General features: G+C 40.2%; 2 protein-coding genes across 9 annotated transcripts; both read left to right on the top strand.

Moving 5' to 3' along the window:
- Positions 1-5,187: 5,187 nt before the first annotated feature.
- Positions 5,188-8,095, top strand: LOC133892466 (protein MALE DISCOVERER 2-like). Of its 4 annotated transcripts, none has more exons than XM_062333270.1 (6): positions 5,188-5,457; positions 5,551-5,623; positions 6,145-6,623; positions 6,708-6,898; positions 6,981-7,113; positions 7,251-8,095. In XM_062333270.1, exons 1-6 carry the CDS (start codon positions 5,388-5,390, stop codon positions 7,838-7,840), a joined length of 1,536 nt encoding a protein of 511 aa, XP_062189254.1. In that variant the 5' UTR covers positions 5,188-5,387; the 3' UTR covers positions 7,841-8,095. The 4 variants fall into 4 exon arrangements, with proteins under 4 accessions (XP_062189254.1, XP_062189252.1, XP_062189256.1 ...); XM_062333268.1 differs by having other exon boundaries at positions 5,189-5,466; XM_062333272.1 differs by having other exon boundaries at positions 5,192-5,457; positions 6,148-6,623.
- Positions 8,096-8,689: 594 nt separating this feature from the next.
- On the top strand, positions 8,690-19,310 carry LOC133892465 (uncharacterized). Of its 5 annotated transcripts, XM_062333263.1 has the most exons (24): positions 9,071-10,155; positions 10,297-10,406; positions 10,926-10,998; positions 11,099-11,160; positions 11,256-11,397; positions 11,830-12,048; positions 12,151-12,217; positions 12,592-12,997; positions 13,411-13,558; positions 13,638-13,798; positions 14,020-14,119; positions 14,229-14,303; positions 14,397-14,531; positions 14,799-14,891; positions 15,655-15,837; positions 15,923-16,027; positions 16,678-16,836; positions 17,178-17,222; positions 17,327-17,548; positions 17,988-18,094; positions 18,181-18,237; positions 18,336-18,420; positions 18,498-18,783; positions 18,866-19,310. In XM_062333263.1, the coding sequence occupies exons 1-23, from the start codon at positions 10,015-10,017 to the stop codon at positions 18,660-18,662; spliced, it is 3,060 nt and encodes a 1,019-aa protein (XP_062189247.1). In that variant the 5' UTR covers positions 9,071-10,014; the 3' UTR covers positions 18,663-18,783; positions 18,866-19,310. The 5 variants fall into 5 exon arrangements, with proteins under 5 accessions (XP_062189248.1, XP_062189250.1, XP_062189251.1 ...); XM_062333264.1 differs by lacking the exons at positions 9,071-10,155; positions 10,297-10,406 and adding an exon at positions 8,690-8,996; XM_062333266.1 differs by lacking the exons at positions 9,071-10,155; positions 10,297-10,406 and adding an exon at positions 8,717-8,996 and having other exon boundaries at positions 11,261-11,397.
- Positions 19,311-19,317: the final 7 nt, after the last annotated feature.

The following is a 19,317-nucleotide window of genomic DNA, read 5'->3' as shown; positions in this document are numbered from 1 at the left end:
CATTGCTTGCATAGATTAGCCTTATTTTAGATGGATTATAAAAAAATTTCTCACACAACTCTCACCTAATACATAGACTAAGCACTCTTATTCCTCTTCTCTAAAATCTTAACACAAAACTCTTATATGAATGACTTCGCTCCAAGGACTGGTTCAAAGTGTTCAACTAGTGATCTCCCTCTATTTATAACCTAGATTCTTTGACTCCTAAGTTTCCTAGTTTGTTCTTAAAATACTCCTCTTTTATAGTACATTTCTATCCACCACAGAGGGTATTTTGGTCAAAAAAAATTTCATCCATCGGACGATCGTGGCGCCTTCATAATTTAACTTCACCTCGACACTAGCTTCACGATGATGTCACATACACTTCCATCCTTTCTACGCTTTTGAGGCAAAACAGCGAAACCCCTTCACGCTTCTCAAAACGTGACTTACTGTCACTTGCTTGACTTCAAGCAAGCATCCCGATGTTGACACGTGTACTCCATCCTACGATCTTGATCACCAGCAAGACTCTCCCGCTTCTGATCTCTCAGATTGCCTTTCACTTGTATCGGCATCTCCTTCGCTTGACTTTGTCAACACGTCGTCTTCATCCATCTTCTCATACTTTGCTTGATCTTCATGTGCACAGCTAGGATCATACTTGACTCCGCCTCCTCGATCGTCTGACACCAAGCACCCCGTTTGGCCCTGATCATCCCGTTATCGACCGTCAAGTTGCATCCATCTCCTGCACAACATAAGACAAGCAAACATGCATCTCTAACAACATATAACTCCACCTACATTTAGTCCAAATCAAAATCCTCAATTCAAATCACATCTCAGATAAATCATGAACGCCGGATGATCCAACGCACACTCCTCCTGAGTGCCAGACTATCCGGTGTGTGCAACTCAGCAAATCCCTCCGTCCGGAATTCTCTTCTGTAAGAAATAGTCCGACGATCCTCCGATGTACACGCTGGACAATCCGGTGTGTAGAACAATGCATGTAGGTTCGAGATTGGTGACTAGAGGAGGGGTGAATAGGCGCATCAACAAATTTCTTTCGAAATTAATGGTCTTCTCCTATTTAATCATCCAACGTACCTTAAAATCTCAGCGGAAGCAAGAACACTAGAAGGATTATTTAAGAAGGGAAGTTCCGAGGCAACATGACTCCACGGATGTTATATGAGCTATATGTTTCATTTAAGATCATTCCATGTGTCTTTGGGCAGAAAAGGTTGCAACTTTGAATCAACACAAGCTACCTAGAAAAGAAAATCCCCTAAGTTGATGGAATAGCGGTAAAAGAATTCAATATCCACTTATACACATATATGTATGAATTTTATGCCTCTAACAATAAGGAGAATAGCCTCAACAAGGTGAAAACATTCAGCTCAAACAGAAAAACGAAAATCAATTCGAAAGCCGGAAAAACTTGCACCCGAGGCAAGAGAACTAAAAGAACTAGACTAGAAGGAGATGAACATGAGCAAATGTGAGAAAATAAACTTCATTAAGCATGGAGGTCAGCCTTATTTGACAGATTACAAAGTATTTTTCTCTCACAAAAGCTCTAACATATTACAAAGGTTAAGCATATCCTCTCATCTCCTCCAAAACCCATCACTAGACTCTCAAATGGCTGGCTTAAGGCTCTCCTACAGCTCTACCCTTCTATTTATATGCCTAGGGAGGTGTCTTAGTCCTTAAGTTTTCTTGTTACCAAAATACCCCTTGCTTATAATAGCCTTCTACCTACTATTGAGTATTTTGGTCCATTTTGCGCTCTGCCTATCAAACGATCGTGACACCTTCACGAATTAGCTTCATCTCGACGCTTGCTTCGCGATGATGCCACGTGCACTCCATCCCTCCACGGTTTTGAGGTCAAACCGCGAAACCGCCTCGCACGTTTCTCAAAGCGTAACTCATTGCTGCTTGCTTTGATCCCAAGCAAGCATCCCGATATTAATACGTGCACTCCGTCTTGTGATCTTGATCACCGACAAGTCTCTTCCGCTTCCGATCCCTCGAACCACCTTGTCACTTACACCGGTACCCCTTTTGCTTGACTTTGTTACCATGCCGTCTCCATCCTTCTTTCCAAGCTTTACTTGACCTCCATGTACACAGTTAGGATCACCTTTGACCGCTAAGTTGCATCCATCACCTGCATAAACATTAGACAAACAAACATATTTCTCCAAATCCATATAACTTTATCATAAGTTAGTCCAAATCAAATTCCTGTTGAAAAAGACAGTCTAAAGAAAAACGTGAACATCGGATGTTCCGGTGTATACCACCTCTGAACACCGGACCATCCGGTGGGTACAATGATTCTTTCTCTCGAAATCTCTTAGAAAACCCTCCGGTGAGTGCAAGGTCTATCACTGGATCATCCGGTGAGTACAACTGTATCATACCTTATTTTTCAACATTTCTGTTAAATAGTTCAGTGAAGTCTCCGTTGTTCACTCATGCACTCGCCGAACCATCCGGTGAGGTGTTCCATTTTTCCACAAAAATCTCTTCTCTGCAGAAAATGGTCTGGCGCTCATAACACATCATCACCAGACCATCCGGTGAAGGCTTCACTTTCTGATTCTACGCTGAAAAGCTCCGATGCTCTCAACCCGTCAAACACCGGACCATCCGGTGAAGGCAAAAAATGGAGCAACGGACTATCCGGTGCTGTCATTTCTCCTAGACACAAACAAAATTGCCAATTCCAATTTTCTCTCCAAACTTTGATTAGCAAGATCATCGTTGCAGTACAAAGGCAAGTTATGCAATCTCACAAATCGACAAACCAAAATAACAACCTTATCAATCACTCATTACATAAAAATTAAGGCACATTTCAACTTGGTTTCTCAGTCCCGAACACTTATTGAATCTTCTCTGGAAAAATTAGTTCGGCGTTCATATTGCTTCATCGTCAGACCATTCAGCGCATGTAAGTTCACCAAAACCGATTTGCGACCACTCTGCAAGAAAAGCTCCTCGACATTCACTGATGCCCAACACCGGACTATTCGGCATGTAATTTAAGATTTGCCTTCTGCTTAAAATACTTTAATATGTACTATGTTTGAACGCTGGACCATCCGATGTGTACAATTTTTCTGAACTTAGAGACAAATATACTAACTCGATTTTCTCTACAACTTTAGTTAATCATTACAATAAATCTACATGTATTTGCAATTCAAAAATTATTAAATCAAATCAACACACGTGTCAATCACTTATTACATATAAACTAAGATATATTATCACTCAATTTCTCAGAAACAATTAGAGATGGGCCTTGAGTTCTTTAGCAGGATTTCACTGCCTAGAAACAAATGGTATAGTAACGAATGAGTGCACCCAACAATCATACCATATAGCGCGCATGTGCGTTCTGGAAAGGAAATGTTTCTTGTATCTCACTGAGAAGCTGAAGCGTGGCTTATCTCTTGTACTGCAAGTCTGTCTTTCCTTTCATGCAGATATATACTAGAAGAGCTGAGGGAGGAGCTGGTGGATGACTGAAGGAAAATGACCCGCTTGCAAGTTACGTCCAAGTGTAGCTAGGAGAAGACCAACTTGGGCACAATATTTTACTCCATTATCTATGTTAATCCAGATATGCTAAGTCTACTTCCTAACGGTCGATAGCGTGCGCTACTTTCTTATTGGTCCCGGATATTCACTACTACTACAAGTTTTCGAACGAATCGAGTATGATCAATCTACTATTTTTAGTTTTGACCAACGATATCTTTCTAATAAACATTATACGAGTTTATCGCTTATAGTTGCTTCCACTGTGTATAATAGTAATTTTGCTACAAATAATTATAATAAAAAATCAGAGTCAAAGTTAGAGACCATGCCATACCAGTACTTAAAAGGCTACTTAGCTACCGAGATGAGATAGATTAGGGTGCAAATTAATTAACTTAAGTACCTATCGAATAACACTATTTTTTCAAATTGAATAATTTTTTAAAAAATAGTGTTATTAGTTGAACTAGAGAAAATCGGTAAATATCCTTAAGTTCACCGATTATTCAATTTGAAAAAATAGTGTTATTAGTTGAACTAGAGAAAATCGGTAAATGTCCTTAAGTTCACCGATTTGCACCTCTAAAACTACTAATCAATGCAGCACGTGCGTCTCATAATTAATTGGGTATACGAAGAAATACGGTTGCCAGTCATGGTCAACGGTTGAGGCGTCCCCCATCCAAAATTTATACTAAATCGTTTTCTTTCCTTGACTAAAGTTTAGATAAGCATTAACATTTGCAAGTCTTGTATTTAGGGATCGATATTGAACAACCCAAAATAGAGTGAAAACTGAAAATGATCTTAAAGAAAAGTAAACCTATATGTTCTTCTCTTTGTTTTGAGATTGAACTAGAAATCATATTGACATGACGTTTTAAACATCGGTCTCGACAGATTGTTGGCTGTAACATTTTCTAAGCATTTGTTGGTGAATTATATTGAATATATAGTCATTCGAAAGTATTTTTTTTAACAAATCTACTAATACTATTTTTATATGATAATTCTTGATTCTTTTTGTGTAGTAGTGGTCAACGTGCACACGTCCCTAAATATAATCTATTTGAGAGCGTCGGGAGTAAAATGTTTGCTCAGATCCACAATATTTTGTGTTTGTGATTGATTAGACAAAGAAACAAGAACATTTAAGGTCATCTTCAGTAGCTACTTTAAATTTTCATTCTCAAAAATACTATTACAGCATCCTTTATCATTATTACAATATCCCTTATTTTTTCATCTTCAGCAGTTACCTCATTTTCTATCTTTCGCTCCTCTTTTTCGCTCAATAGGTCCGCTATCGGTCTCTGTGAACAGTGTTGTTACAGTGATACGTGCTGCTACAGTAGTCCGCAAAATGCGGACCCACTCCCTCTCCGAATACTGTAACGTCACTGTTTGGTACTGCAGCGCTAGATGAAGTATCTGATGGAATGCAATTTCCCGTGCTACAGTACACTGCGGAGTACTGTAGTACTGGATACAAATGCTGCTGAAGTTGGAGTACTAGTCTGGACTGTCCGGTAGCTAAGCTGTTCAGTCATCCTGAGTCGATGTCAGACTACTGTTCACCACTCGCGAATTACTGTTTTCCACGGTGAAATCGGAGGATTCAGATCCGTCGCCTTCGTGCTCCTTTCTGTTTCTTCTTTCCTTTGCCTTTGGCCGCGTCCAACCTTTTCCCTACCATTCACGCGTTTCCTACTCGCAGATCTCATCATTCGCCACCAAACCCAATTCCTCCTCGCTTTCCCATCTGGTTTCTCCGAGCCCCTCATGCCGTTGCCCCCCTCTTCTTGCTGTTCCTTACTTACTTGACCTGGCGAATGGAGCCTCCTTTGCTTCGGAGGCTTCTCATGCTACTGGTTTCTGTTTCCTGGCTGCTGCTCGCCCACGGTAGTGCAGGTTGTTGTCCTGAGATTTCTGTTTCTCCATTGCTGAGCTTGCTGTGCTGATTGTGATTGTCCTCTTGTCTCCTGTGTTGTGCAGCGATCGGAGACTTGGAAGATGGTGACGCTGGGAGGTGGAGTACCAGCAGTATACAGCCTGCTTCTCATCTTGGGTGAGTGATGAGAAATTACAAAATCTTTTCTTTTTTCTACTTTCTGTTTCTGGTTGTTTATTCTTAATTTCGACTACTTGACATGAACTAGGAAATACTAGTTCGTTTGCCTTGTGATTGTTGGGATGGCTGCACTGTATTACTATGAATTGTTTGGATAGTGGTTGAGCTTTAAGAGGCGATTAAACGTTGGCTTATTTTTCAAGTGGTAGTTTTACGCAATTATGGAGGAAAATAGATGTTGCCTTATGAATCATGTGGAATTCTAGAATGGGCATCATAATTGCAAGACTCTTACTGTAAGAGGAGTTTGCTACTTTTTGAATTCTGCGTCCAACTAGTCCTCTCTGTGATTCAGCTTTTTTTGGGGTTTGGCACTCCGTTTATTCATAGTGTATCAGCTGTTTGCAAAGGTGTTTTGATGTAGAACAAACATTTGATTATTAAACATTTTCAGAAGCACTTATTTTTCCCTAGTCAAATCACATGCAACTAATTCTTCTTTGTTTTGCTTCTTGTGGCAGAAACTTCAGAAATGTGCATACTAGAAGATTACTGCAGAAACTTGCTGCATTTCCCCAACCACCTACACACACTCCTGTTCACAAGAAGCACAAGTCGCATAGAAGATCACAAGTACTGACACCAGTGCCTGCTCCAACACCCTCGCCGTTCATTGCTCCGCCTAAAGCCTCACCAGCACCATCTGCTTCCGCACCGGCTATATCTCCGTTAGGATCTCATCCATTGGCATCCCCTCCACATCCGCTTAGCCCTTTGCCTTCCACCCCACAGGCAAATCATGATCCTGAAGCTGATCCTCCAGTTCACTCTCTGCATAAGCATTCATTGAGAAACTACGGTTTGGTCACTGCAGGGAGTGCAGTTTTTCTTGTCATGGCAGCAGCTTCTGTTATGTACTGTCGAGCTAAGAAAGTGGGTACGGTAAGGCCGTGGGCTACAGGGTTAAGCGGCCAACTGCAACGAGCATTTGTAACAGGTAAATTTCGTTCTGTTTGAGTGCATTTCTTATGCTTGTCTACTTCAGTCACACCTTACACACCATGACACAATCATGTTCCAGGCGTACCTGCGTTGAAACGATCAGAGCTGGAAGCAGCCTGTGAGGATTTTAGCAATATAATTGGTGCTACGTCTAGTTGCATGCTGTACAAGGGAACCTTATCGAGTGGAGTTGAAATAGCAGTTGTGTCAAGCTCAATAATATCTGTGAAGGATTGGTCAAAAGAATGTGAATCCCACTACAGGAAAAAGGTACCATCCTACTTACCTCCTCTATTCACAGAGAATATATTTTGCATAATGCACACTTGTAACTGAATATTCATTGCTTCAGATCACAAGTTTATCCAAAGTTAGCCATAAAAATTTCATGAATCTACTTGGCTATTGTGAGGAAGATCATTCTTTTATCAGAGCAATGGTTTTTGAATATGCTCCAAATGGAACACTTTTTGAGCATCTGCATGGTAAGTGACTTCCAAAAACACCAAATTTTGTACATTTTTAAAACCCTGAATCAATCAATGTGATTCCCAGTATTGCTCTCATATCAGTGGCAAATATTTTGTATTGTTACTTGACAACATGTTTGATTGCTTCACAGTTAGAGAAGCTGAGAATTTGGACTGGACGGCACGGCTTAGGATATCGATGGGGATAGCTTACTGTCTAGAGCACATGCATCAGCTGAATCCACCAGTTGTCCCAAGGAACTTCGACTCTAGTACTATATACCTCACTGATGATTTTGCTGCAAAGGTTTCAGACCTTGATTTTTGGAGTGACACCAAGGGATACAGTTCCAATTCAGGCACTGATGACTCCACAATTTCAGACATAGATAGCATGGTGCATCAGTATGGTATGATATTGCTGGAGATATTAACTGGAAAACTTCCCATATCTGAGGAAGACGGGTCACTGGAACAGTGGGCATCTCGCTACTTTGATGGCAATATGCCTCTTGCAGAGCTGATTGACTCAAGCCTCAGTTCGTTCCCTGAAGAACCTGCGCGTGCATTGTGCGAGGTTGCGAGATCCTGCATCGACTCAGATCCAAAGAAGAGACCACAGATGGCGCAAGTAGCTGCTCGGATGAAGGAGATCACCGCGCTGGGGCCTGAGAAAGCGACTCCAAAGGTGTCGCCGCTGTGGTGGGCGGAGCTCGAGATCATGTCTTCTGAAGCTAGTTGATGGTGAAACAAAACAACCATGTGCAGAAATTCATTCGCCTTTGTGATTAGAAATTCTTTCGTTTGTTATGTGGTTGCTAAGCTTGAGAAGTTACTTGTGGAGTTTATTTGGTGGTAGCGCTGTAAGGCGTGCAAGCAAACTTGCGAAAGTGAAGGGAAGGGTGTGTGTCTGTCATACTTGGTTGGTTTGATTTATTGGACCAGGCATGTGCATTTGGTTTGATTTCTTTAAGAATTGAAGGCAAGGTGAGTTGAACTGCTCGGCTCCATTGAGGTGGCAAATATATTAACCAATCATGTGGTGGTGACACAGGACGATGCACTGTATCTTCCAGCTTGGTTGAAGATGCATGGATTGGGATCCTATAGCTTGGCGCCTGTAAAGGTCATGTTTGTGTCAGTTTACAGATTATAAATCACAATTCATAATCTCTAGTTAAAATAAATAGGTTCTTATCATAGTTCAGCTTGTAACAATCTAGTAATTTAGGTTTCACTAGTTTCTGCAAATTATATAATCCAGTTTTTACAATTCAGCTTTTTACAATATAACTTCTTGCAATCAAAATTTTACAAACTGTTTTTCATAATCTCTAACTGAAACAAACATGTCCCGTCAGAGGAATGCAATCGGTTGTTGGTAAGGATTGCACTCCGAATGTAGTGTTGGAGCATCCTCCTCTAGATCCAAAATTTTGGGCGCATGCTGTTGTTGCAGCTGCTGCTGTCATTTCTGTACCAACCTAATGGTTGGTCATGTTGTCGACCCAAAACAAAAGGGGTCATTCGACGATACGACAGCAAGCACACACTGACGTGCATGCACTTGCAGAAGACGAAAGCGGATGCACGCGCATGAGCTCAGGCTCAAGCCGGCCCAGACGGTCCAAATTCCAATCGGCTGGCGGCCATATTTACATTATATATGGGTTTTGCCTTTTGGTCGGTAAAAAAATAGCTTTGCTACTTTTGGTTTCTTCACAATAAATTAGCAGTAACTCAAATTAGTAATTATCTCATACGCAGAGAACTCGATAAGATTGCTTTCTCTTGTGCAGTCCTATCCTAATCAGCGACTTGGATATCAACGTTCGCCATTTATAGACCTCAATTCATCTGTTTGCATCCCCTCCTTTGACCTTTCCTCTAAAATGAAGGTATGCCTAACACATGCTCATCTTCCTTCGGTTGTTCCTAATCCAAGTTTTAAGGTTACTTATCCATTGCACATTTGCAGTAAGTTATCAATTGACGGGTCGTGGATACAAATTCTTGTGAGTTACACGTGATAATTGATAAGATTTTTTTTTAAATTGATTTGGTGCATTTATAGCTTTGCACTAGCTTTCAACCGCTTATGTTTTTTTTTCAATTTTCAGCACATTCTTGATAATTTCTCGTAAAAAAGCATACATCTGACAATGAATAAAGAAAACGAGTAGATAAATTGATAAAATCACACAAGGAAGCCATTAACAAATTTTTTAAAGTAATACGAGCAATTTAAAGAATCCGGATGAGTTGGTGATAGTCGTATCTAGACATGTTAGAAGAAATTATTTAAGATTATCTCTAAAAGTGTTTATTGTGAGCGTTGTTTTTGGATTTACTTTAAATGTTTATGGGAAACAATTTTTAATACACTGAATATTATATTTACAATTTATATATTAATTATTTTTTCTTCAATTAATGATCCTATTTTTAGTTTTGTCACGGGACAATAAAATCTCAGAACCGACTCTGCTCGTGGTACATAGTAAAATGTTTTTTTTAAGTAGTGAGAGTGTGCAAACCATGGAAGAGAACAAGACAAGTCGGCACGAAAATGCAAATCCAAGAGCTTGGAAATTTGACTAATTTTTCCGAAGAGTCATAGCAAGTTGAAACATAGTAGAACAAATCATTTTAGTAAATTGAATGAAGCAGAGCATAAAAATTGTATAGATATTATATATTTCTTTTCTTATTTCTTAAAAAGCAAAAAAGAAAAGAAAAGAAAGGGTCCATTGGCCATCTGTTGCGACTACTTGCAATTTCCCGTTCCTTCCGGTGCCCCTGACATCTCCGATCACCCCGTACTGCCGCCGCCGCCGTTTCCTCCTGTCGCCGCCCCCCCCCCTCCTGTCCCACCCCATCTCCCGCATCCGCGGCCGCCGTTTTGCGCGGATCGGGATGGCGCTCTCCGCCGGCGATGTACCGACCATGTACACCGTCCTCGTCAACTCGCTCAGCGTCGACGAGGCGGCGCGGCGGCCGGCGGAGGAAGCTCTCGCGCAGTGCGAGACCCGCCCGGGATTCTGCTCCTGCCTCCTAGTAAGCCATCCCGCCTTCCCCCGTACTCACGCCGCTGGGTTCTGGGGCTTGGCCCCTCGCCTCCGGTCCTAGGCGTGTCCGATTCACGGGGCGACTGCTTCAACTCCAAACAAGCTGATTTGCTGGTTTGGCGCCTCGCAGGAGATCATCTCGGCGAGGGGATTGGCCTGTCGCGAGGACGTCCGCCTCCTCGCCACAGTGTATTTTAAGAACAGCATCAGTCGCTATTGGAGGCATCGCCGCGATTCTTAGTGAGCCTCCATTCCACTCTAGTTGTTAATTCTGCATGATTGAGTGATTTTGTTCCTTCTTTTTGCTGAGAGTCAGAGCAGTGAAATTGTGTGCTACGAAGCTGGAACTGTTTGTGCGTGTGCGTGGTATTTTGTTCTTGAGAAGAATATATCCCTGTTCCTGAGGCTCTGCCGAAGGTCATTGTTGTAGTTCTTTTGTGCTGCAGCATTTTCGTATCGTATAATTTATATGTTTAATGCCCCTTGGCTAGAGTCTGGCGATATCTACTTAAACTCATGGAACAGTAGCTACTGCTTTCCAAAGGAAGCTTTTGCTTCTACATTCATATTGATTTGTTCACGGTAACCTTTTCGTGGAGTAAATGCTTCTTTAGATTTGTTGGCAGTCCAAACTCTGCATTTCTGAAATAAAATTCTGCACATACTTTTATTTTGGTAACTTCGTGTTGCATAGTATCAATAGCACAATTCTTCATGGTTTCTGACATCTCACTTACCAGATTGAATTCTTTGGTGTAGTGGAATTAGCAACGAGGAGAAGGACCACCTTCGGAAAAATCTTTTGCTAAATATACGTGAGGAGAATAGCCAGGTGCGCACTGGATAATATGCATTCAGTTTCAGTCATATGATGGTAAACACATAGTATGTGTATTGATGATAGTATGTTTTCTCTCAACGTTATAATGTAGATTGCACTGCAGCTAGCTGTACTAATCTCCAAGATTGCACGCTTGGATTACCCAAAAGAGTGGTACGTATTTATGGCACAACTATTATATACTATCTTGCACATGAGTTGAATTCGCCCTTCAAGGCTACAATGGTTGCTCACATCATGTCATCCAGGCCAGACCTTTTGTCTGTATTGGCACAACAGCTGCAGTCTGCCGATGTTCTTGCTTCACATTGTGTGTTTATGGTCCTGTTTCGAACTTTAAAGGAGCTGTCAACTAAACGGCTTGCTGTGGATCAGAAGAATTATGCAGAGGTATTTTCATTTGATAGAAGCCACTTATCCATGTGTATCACTACTCAGATGTGCTTGTGTTTTTTTTGTTGATCTGTTTTATTTTTATTTTGGTTTGTTTTCAAAATAGGTTGTTGCCAATGCCCTATAATGCCCGAGACACAACATGGCAGATGCATGTTAAATCCGTTTTTTTCTTATTTGAGCGTATTAAAGTATCTCGAGGGATAAGTAGGTGGATTGCTATGATGTGAGCCTTTTCACTATTGTCAAGTTGTTCTTGAACTGATCAAGAAACATTTCATCCATATTCACTATTGTGCTACTGTTTTCTTAAAATGTGAATTCATGCAGCTTGCTTTTGCTAATCTTATTCATTGTTATCAGATATTCCTTAAAATATTGTTCGCAAGCTGAGTAGCATGTTCTTACACATCTCGTTTTCTTATGCAGATCACTAGCCACTTGTTTGAGTATACCTGGAACCTTTGGAAGAGCGATGTGCAGACTATATTACAGAATCTTTCTATGATCTCGCAGCGGAATGACATAGATTCCATTTTGGAGCAATCAAACGACCTTATTTTGATATGTTACCGGTGGTTGCTCTGCTTAAAGATCGTTCGGCAACTAATTTTTTCAGGTTATGCTAGTGACTCAAGAACTGCACAGGTAGGCAGATTATCTTTTTTTTTTTTCCTTAGTCTTACTGCTATCGAATTTTCATATGCTGTTCCAGAAGCAAGAGCTGCAATTAGCTGCTGTGCTTTGCAGGAAGTCTGGCAGGTCAGGGAAGTTTGTCCAACAGTTTTGACTGCCATTAAATCCCTTCTTCCATATTGTAAGTTACATGTTTTACTTGTATTCCCGCCTGACTTGTCCCTTTTCCTACGTAGTTTTACTTGGGCATTAATTCTAATATCCAGAAATTCCCCTAACCCTGCTTCGAGCTCACCAAATTATGATCCACCACAAGATATATATTTAAAGTTCAGGCATTATTTTTTTAGATATCTTTTATCGTCTTGCTTTGTTATTTGACTTGGCCATTTAATCTACTAACAAGAAACTGCTGTTAACTATTCATTTTGAATTCTCTTTGGTTATCCAGAAAACTCAGACATTGATATTGTAGTCTTTTGTGTAAATATGTCCCTGTTAACCTCGTTTCTCGGATCTCACAAGTAAATTATATGTTGCTTTTTTACTTGGCAGACGACTCGTTTAAAGACAAGCAAGCTAAACTATGGGACTTTACAAAAAGAGCATGCACTAAATTGATGAAAGTCCTTGTTATTTTACAAGGCAGACATCCATATTCTTTCGTTCACCAAACTGTGCTTCCAGCTACAGTTGACTTCTGTTTGAATATGATTACAAATCCTGAACAGGCTGGCACATCTTTTGAGGAGTTTCTTATACAGAGCATGGTTTTGGCTAAATCTGTATTGGAGTGCAAAGAATACAGACGAAGTCCCACAGGGCGCGTGATCAATGAAAACGCACAGCCTTTAAGTCTGGAGCAAAGGAAGAAAAACTTTGCAGCAGTGGCTAGTGACATGCTGAAGGTTGTCTTGCCTGGTGATCGAGTGGTGCTGCTGTGCAACATTTTAATAAGGAGGTAATGTTTTGATTCTTTGGCATTTGGCAACCATATAGTGAACCATCTCAAGTTTAAGTAGCATGAAAAAATATGACCTATCCCTTATTGTTAACTAAGAAAAATATGCATTGCTGCTGGAAGAGCAGTTGAGCACATCATTTGGCCAGCAGTGTAGTGATATTCCGCGCATTCCATTGCTGCACAGAAAGCATAATGCTATGCTCAATGAATCCGTCTATAGTATAATACCAGTCGAACTGGTTATATTGAATGTTATATATTTTGTAAATTTTGGGGTATTCACATTACATTTACACACATGCACTTCTGAGGTTGGATGTTTTTTTCCTTCACTTGTTGCTATGCTTTCACATTTTCATTTAGGATTTTCTAGCCTTCTAGTACCCAGAAAGTCCCAAATTCATGTGCAGGTACTTCATTTACACAGCAAAAGATTTGGAAGAGTGGTCAGAGAATCCTGAATCCTTCCACCATGAGCAGAATTTGGTTCAGTGGACTGAGAAAAAACGGCCATGTGCTGAAGCCCTCTTCATTGTTATCTTTGAGAAGTATCGAGAGGTGTGCACATCTAAACATTCGTTGTGGCTATGAGTCTATATTGAGTGTTGTAATGCTCATATATCATGTTTGGTGTCAGCTACTAGCTCCGGTTGTTGTTTCTGTTCTTCATGAAGCTATGGCTGTTTCTTCACCACTAGAAACAAATATTACTGCTGGAATGCTTTTAAAGGATGCTGCTTATACAGCTGCTGGGCATGTTTATTATGAACTTTCAAACTACCTCAGTTTTAATGAATGGTAAGTTGGAGAGCAACTTAGTTTTGACCTTTGTAATTCTATGAGTTAGTTTAGTGAAAATAATATTAGTCTTTGTACAGCTGTTTGCAAATGCTCCTACATGTTAGTGTGTTTCTACCTTATGTTCTTATGCAGACATAGTGACTAAGCATTATTGGAAAATCATTAGTCATAGTGGATTCTACTTCACTGTTTTTCCTTGGCTTTTCTCTTTTCTACAGGTTCCACGGATCTCTATCTATCGAAATTTCAAATCATCACCCCAATATGCGTATCATCCGTAGAAAAATTGCATTGCTACTTGGGCAATGGATATCTGAGGTTCATTTCTGTAACATTATTTTGGAAAACCTAAATGTGATATAGTTTTATTTCTGCACAGCATGTAGGCTTGCTACGTCTTTGGCCTCTAACATTTGGTTCTCTGTAGATCAAGGGTGACACTCGGAAATTGGTCTACCATGCTTTGGTTGGATTGCTGCAGGATAATGACATAGCTGTTAGGGTCTGTTCTACCTTTACAATTTTGGCATTACAAGTGTATACCTATTGTACAACTATTTGATTCAGTAACTTGTTCATTCTGTTCAACTGTCAGCTAGCAGCATGCTCTTCTCTGTGTTATCTTTTTCAAGAATCTAGTTTTTCTGAACTAGATTTGTTTGAGTGTCTTCCTACATGTTGGACAATGAGTTTCAAGTTGATAGAAGACATTCAAGAATTTGATTCAAAGGTTTGTATCGCCACTGTACATTTTTTATTCTCCTCCAGCTTCTTTTTTTAATCTGAGGGCCCATGTACCCATTTAAACTTCATCTTATGCTATTAGTCAATACCATGCCCAGGAAAAGTTAATTACGAAGCAATAGATGGTTAAGTGGGGCACATTTGTTAGTATCACGTGTTTGTAGCACACTAAATCTTGTACAGCTACCTTTACGAATTTGCAGTTTTCTCCCTCCTTCCATCCCTCTTCTAATTTTTATCTGTTTGATTGTAGGTGCAAGTGTTGAATTTCATTTCAGTTCTTCTTGAACATGCGGGAGACAAAGTTATTCCATTTGCAAGTCAGTTATCACAATTTTTTCAGATGGTATGTCTCGAGGATGTTAGTCTGATAAACATCCCATTTTCCTGTTTGCTGTACTCTATTCATGAAGTGATAAAGAAGAGTGAAATACACCAGCGGTCCCTAAACTTGTCTTTGGGGGGGGGGGGGGGGGGGGTCATGTGTGTCATCCAGGTCCTAAATTCTCAAAGTGCAGATTTGGATCCTTAAACTTGCTAAATTTGCCTTGTCAGCGGGCGAAGGGGTATTTTCGGACCTGGATGACGCATTTAGTAAGTTTAAAGACCCGGATCTACACTTTGAGAGTTCGGGAGCCTGAATGACACCCTCAAATAAGTTCAGGAACCGCTGGTGCATTTTACTTGATAAAGAACGTAAATTCTACTTGGGCTGAGCTGAGTGTGCATAGTGCCTCTGACGTACCATCATTTGCTAAATGTTACACTAGAAGGGAGATAAAATGAGAACTTCACAGGCAATATGCTTTCTTCGGTTTGTGCATCACAGTTTCAGTCTGTTGCTGACTGTCATCCGAAACTGTATTAATATTACTGCCCATTATATTAGATTTGCCCTCTATAGTGTCTAAATAGTATTTAGAATAGTCGGTGAGCAAGTTAATACCTGTCCTTTTATTTTTCACAAAGAATAATAACACCACAATATCGAACTTTGGTGAGGGTGTTCCGATAAAAAAAGACTTTGATGAGGGAGTTTCAGTTCAATATTCAAAAACCATGTTGGTTTTCCTTTGTGCTTCAAATAAATAATTGTATTTTTTTTTCAGATATGGGACGAATCTGCAGGCGAAAGTTTGCTACAAATTCAGTTGCTAACAGCACTTAGAACTTTTGTTTCTTCGCTTGGATTCCAGTCTCCTCTTTCTTACCACATGCTTATTCCTATACTCCAAAGTGGTGTTAATATTGACAGCCCTGATGCTCTTAATCTTCTCGAGGACAGTGTTCTGGTAAGTGATTCTTAACCAAGTTGACGCACACACACGAGCACGTGTGCGTGCACAAAATCTCTAACCTTAATAATTCATACTGCAGTTATGGGAAGCAACTCTTTCAAACGCCCCTTCCATTGTACCTCAACTTCTGGATTTATTCCCTTGTCTTGTGGGCATCATGAATAGAAGCTTTGACCATCTTGAGGTTAGAACACCCACCCCTAAAAGAAGAAGAAAGGAAACCTCTCTTTTGGTTCTTTAAGAATAAGAATAATATCTTTGCAAGTAGCCAAGTACTATCTGATTCCGAATGTCATAAGGTTGTATCTGCAACTAATTTTACTCCATGAAGTTGGGTCCTTTTACTGCATGTGTGGAGTGCATTATTTGGGTTCTGTAAATCAAGTCTGTAACTATCTGTTAGGATATTAATTAACCTACTTCGTGATGCACAAAAGATGTGAATTGACTTGATCCTTTTCTCCTTGTTTTTAATGGTAAACTTGCCGACAAGTAGATTAGTTACCACCAATTAAGCTTACCATTATGTTTATTTACAAAGTTTTCGTTGGTTTTTGTGCCATCATGTTTATTTATTCCAATGATCTCGGTGTAATTAATTTGGTAATATCATTTGGAGGCTGCAAGTGTTGCTGCTTCTGCTTATGTTACCTGTTAGCACATGACATTGATTGGATTACTGTTAGGTTTTACCTCATGTTTTACTGCCATGAAAGGACTAATCAAACTTTGGATACCAGACCAAATTTCTTGAAGTATATTTTATTACATGCCACGTCTCCAGATTTGGAGATATTTTGTTTGCTTTGACTCTCAATTTTAATTATTTTGCAGGTCACAATCAAAATAATTGAGGATTACACAATTTTTGGTGGACCAGAATTTTTGAAAAGCCATGGTGCAAGTCTAGCGGGCATCGTTGATACTATTGTTGGAAATGTCAATGACAAAGGACTTCTCACCTCACTTCCTGTCGTTGATCTTCTTGTCCAGGTTACTATATTCACCCCTAGTGAAGCAACTCTGATTTTATGAAGAACTTTTGCTGATGTTGCTTACTGTGAATCTGTTGGGGCAATATTGATGTGAAGGAACCTAGTTTTCCCCCCTTACTAAATTGTTGGTAATAATAATTTTATACTTTTTCATAGGCTAGAACTACAAGGAAACTGTTAGTCCTGAATATGCAGTGTTAATAAACTCATGGCCATTTTATTGGCCTATCAGGCCATAATGTCCTGTAATTAAATTATCTAGATCTATTTCAATATTTTCAATTTGTTGCAGTTAGCTTTCTTCGTTTGCTGTGGTCTAATCAGAGCTTCTGGGTGCAGATATTTCCTCTGGAAGCTCCACCATTGATATCCAGTGCTCTTCAGGTACTTTTAGGGTTGGTCTTGGTTCTGGGGTCCTCCAATGACTATTCCTTTACATTGCTTTTCATTTCCACCAATCTGACTTGTCCATTCATGACAACTTCTAGAAACTTATCTTCATATCTTTGAGTCAAGATGATGGGCAAAACCCTTGTAGGACAACTGTCCGTGCGTCCTCTGGGGCAATTCTTGCCAGGCTTCTGGTGATGAATACGAACTTTTCAGCACAACTATTATCAGAGCCTGCCCTTTTAGCAAGCATCCAACAAGCCGGGGTTTCTGTAAACAATAATCTGCTTCTTTCTTTAGTTGATATGTGGATCGACAAGGTATATCCTCCAGTATTTATCTGTTTCTTCCTTGCACATTGGGCACCTCTCTCTAAAGATTGAGATACCTACATCACCTGATGCTCTTCTTAATAGTTCTAGTGGTTGGTGATGTAGGTTCTTCCACTCGTATCATTTGACTTAGATATATGTTTACGATATGCTGTGCATATGGTCCAACTTATCAAACCTGTTCTTGGTTCAACATTTATCCCAACCAGATGTTACTGTGATAATGGTCATGTTGTCAATGGATCTATGCATTTCTGTTCATTAAGTCTTACGCTTATGTCTAGGGATAGAATGATTAAATACTAAATATCAGCCTCACTTTAATAACTGTGACATGTTTTAGCTGTGGACATGTACATCTTCTAAATTCTGAAAGAGCTCAGTGGTTTATGTGTTATTATTTAACAAGCACTATGTCATTGGACAGGTAGATGATGCAAATGCTATACAGCAGAAGGAGTATGCAATGGCTCTCTCTGTAATGTTGACCTTACAGGTACCTCAGGTCATCGACAAACTTGATGACATATTGAGGTAAGATGTTTCTTGGGCAGATAACATAAACTCAAAGGCTGTCTTGTTGGTATTCTGGCACTAATCAAGCGTATGATTTTATGCAGTGTCTGCACTACTGTCATCATTGGAAGCCGTGAAGTAAAGACTGAGGATGATACCAGGTATAATTGTCCACCATTTTATGCATTTTGGCCCTTCTATTTCAGTTAAACCTTTGAGGCCTATATTACTCTGTAACTCTTGGTTCAATTATTTGCAGTGGCGATATTACAAGCTCTTCCTGGCTAGGCAATGATAATTCAGGTTATTCCAATACTTCAAGCAAAGAGTTGAGAAAGCGCCAAGTATGTCATGTTTTACTTAAGTGTTCATTTCCAAATACAGCTTTATGGGCACTGTTTCTGAAAGTTGTCTCGACCAGGTAAAGGATTTTGATCCTATCAAACAGGCATCGCTAGAGAACGTGCTAAGAGAGAACTTAAAAGTATGTGCAGCTCTCCACGGGGATGCAGCGTTCAATGCTGCCATCAGTAGGATCCATCCAGCAGCATTTGCTCAGTTGCAGCAGGCCCTGAATACTGCATAAGATGCGCATAGGTCCTACTTGATTCTTTGGTGTTCTTTTTAATTTGAGCATGCTAAGGAACAGGATTACAGGCATTCAACATGAGCCACCATGGTATAGGATGCTGGATGATTCAAACACAGTATGACCTACCCAAGCCTTGAGTACTTGAACAGTAAGCCCCATGCTTCGGTGTAAGTAACGTGTTCCTTGCTTCATTTCAGGTGCTGCTATTCGATGCACTGCGTTTTCCAGTCCTGCGGTGATGTTGAAGGCGGCATAGGTTGTTGATTACAGCTGTCGAGTGCCTGAAGTAACGTGTGAGCATGAAGAGGCGGTATGGGGTTCTTTATTTGTTTCCCAAATTTTGGCTGGGAGCAGTGTTTTTCCAATGTTTGGGTGGCTCGTGAGGTTTGGGCGTTGCTGTGAGATATGATTGGGGGGCATGCTACGCAATTCTTTGTTGTTTGGTGGGGTTGGATTGGTCAGTGTTAAGGTTGGCAAGAGTTTTTTAATCTGCGCTTCCAAAATTGCTGGCTCGTCCATTTTTCCTCCTGGTGAATCATGGCCAGGCATCCAAAACTGTAATTGTTGTTTGAGAAGGGAGGTGTCATGTCATGTAGAAGAATACAATATTGCTATGGAATGGAAATTTTGTTTTTACTTTTACCCTTGA

The sequence above is a fragment of the Phragmites australis genome, chromosome 15, assembly GCF_958298935.1.
Source record: "Phragmites australis chromosome 15, lpPhrAust1.1, whole genome shotgun sequence".
Lineage (NCBI taxonomy): Eukaryota > Viridiplantae > Streptophyta > Magnoliopsida > Poales > Poaceae > Phragmites > Phragmites australis.
This window is presented reverse-complemented; position numbering and strand designations above follow the sequence as displayed.

Coding starts and splice junctions, on each gene's coding strand:
- LOC133892466 (XM_062333268.1), top strand. CDS start 5,388: ATGGAGCCTCCTTTGCTTCGGAGGCTTCTCATGCTACTGGTTTCTGTT. Junction 6,624..6,707: donor GCAACGAGCATTTGTAACAG/GTAAATTTCGTT, acceptor ATCATGTTCCAG/GCGTACCTGCGTTGAAACGA. Junction 7,114..7,250: donor ACTTTTTGAGCATCTGCATG/GTAAGTGACTTC, acceptor ATTGCTTCACAG/TTAGAGAAGCTGAGAATTTG.
- LOC133892465 (XM_062333263.1), top strand. CDS start 10,015: ATGGCGCTCTCCGCCGGCGATGTACCGACCATGTACACCGTCCTCGTC. Junction 10,156..10,296: donor GATTCTGCTCCTGCCTCCTA/GTAAGCCATCCC, acceptor GGCGCCTCGCAG/GAGATCATCTCGGCGAGGGG. Junction 13,559..13,637: donor TCTTTGAGAAGTATCGAGAG/GTGTGCACATCT, acceptor GTTTGGTGTCAG/CTACTAGCTCCGGTTGTTGT.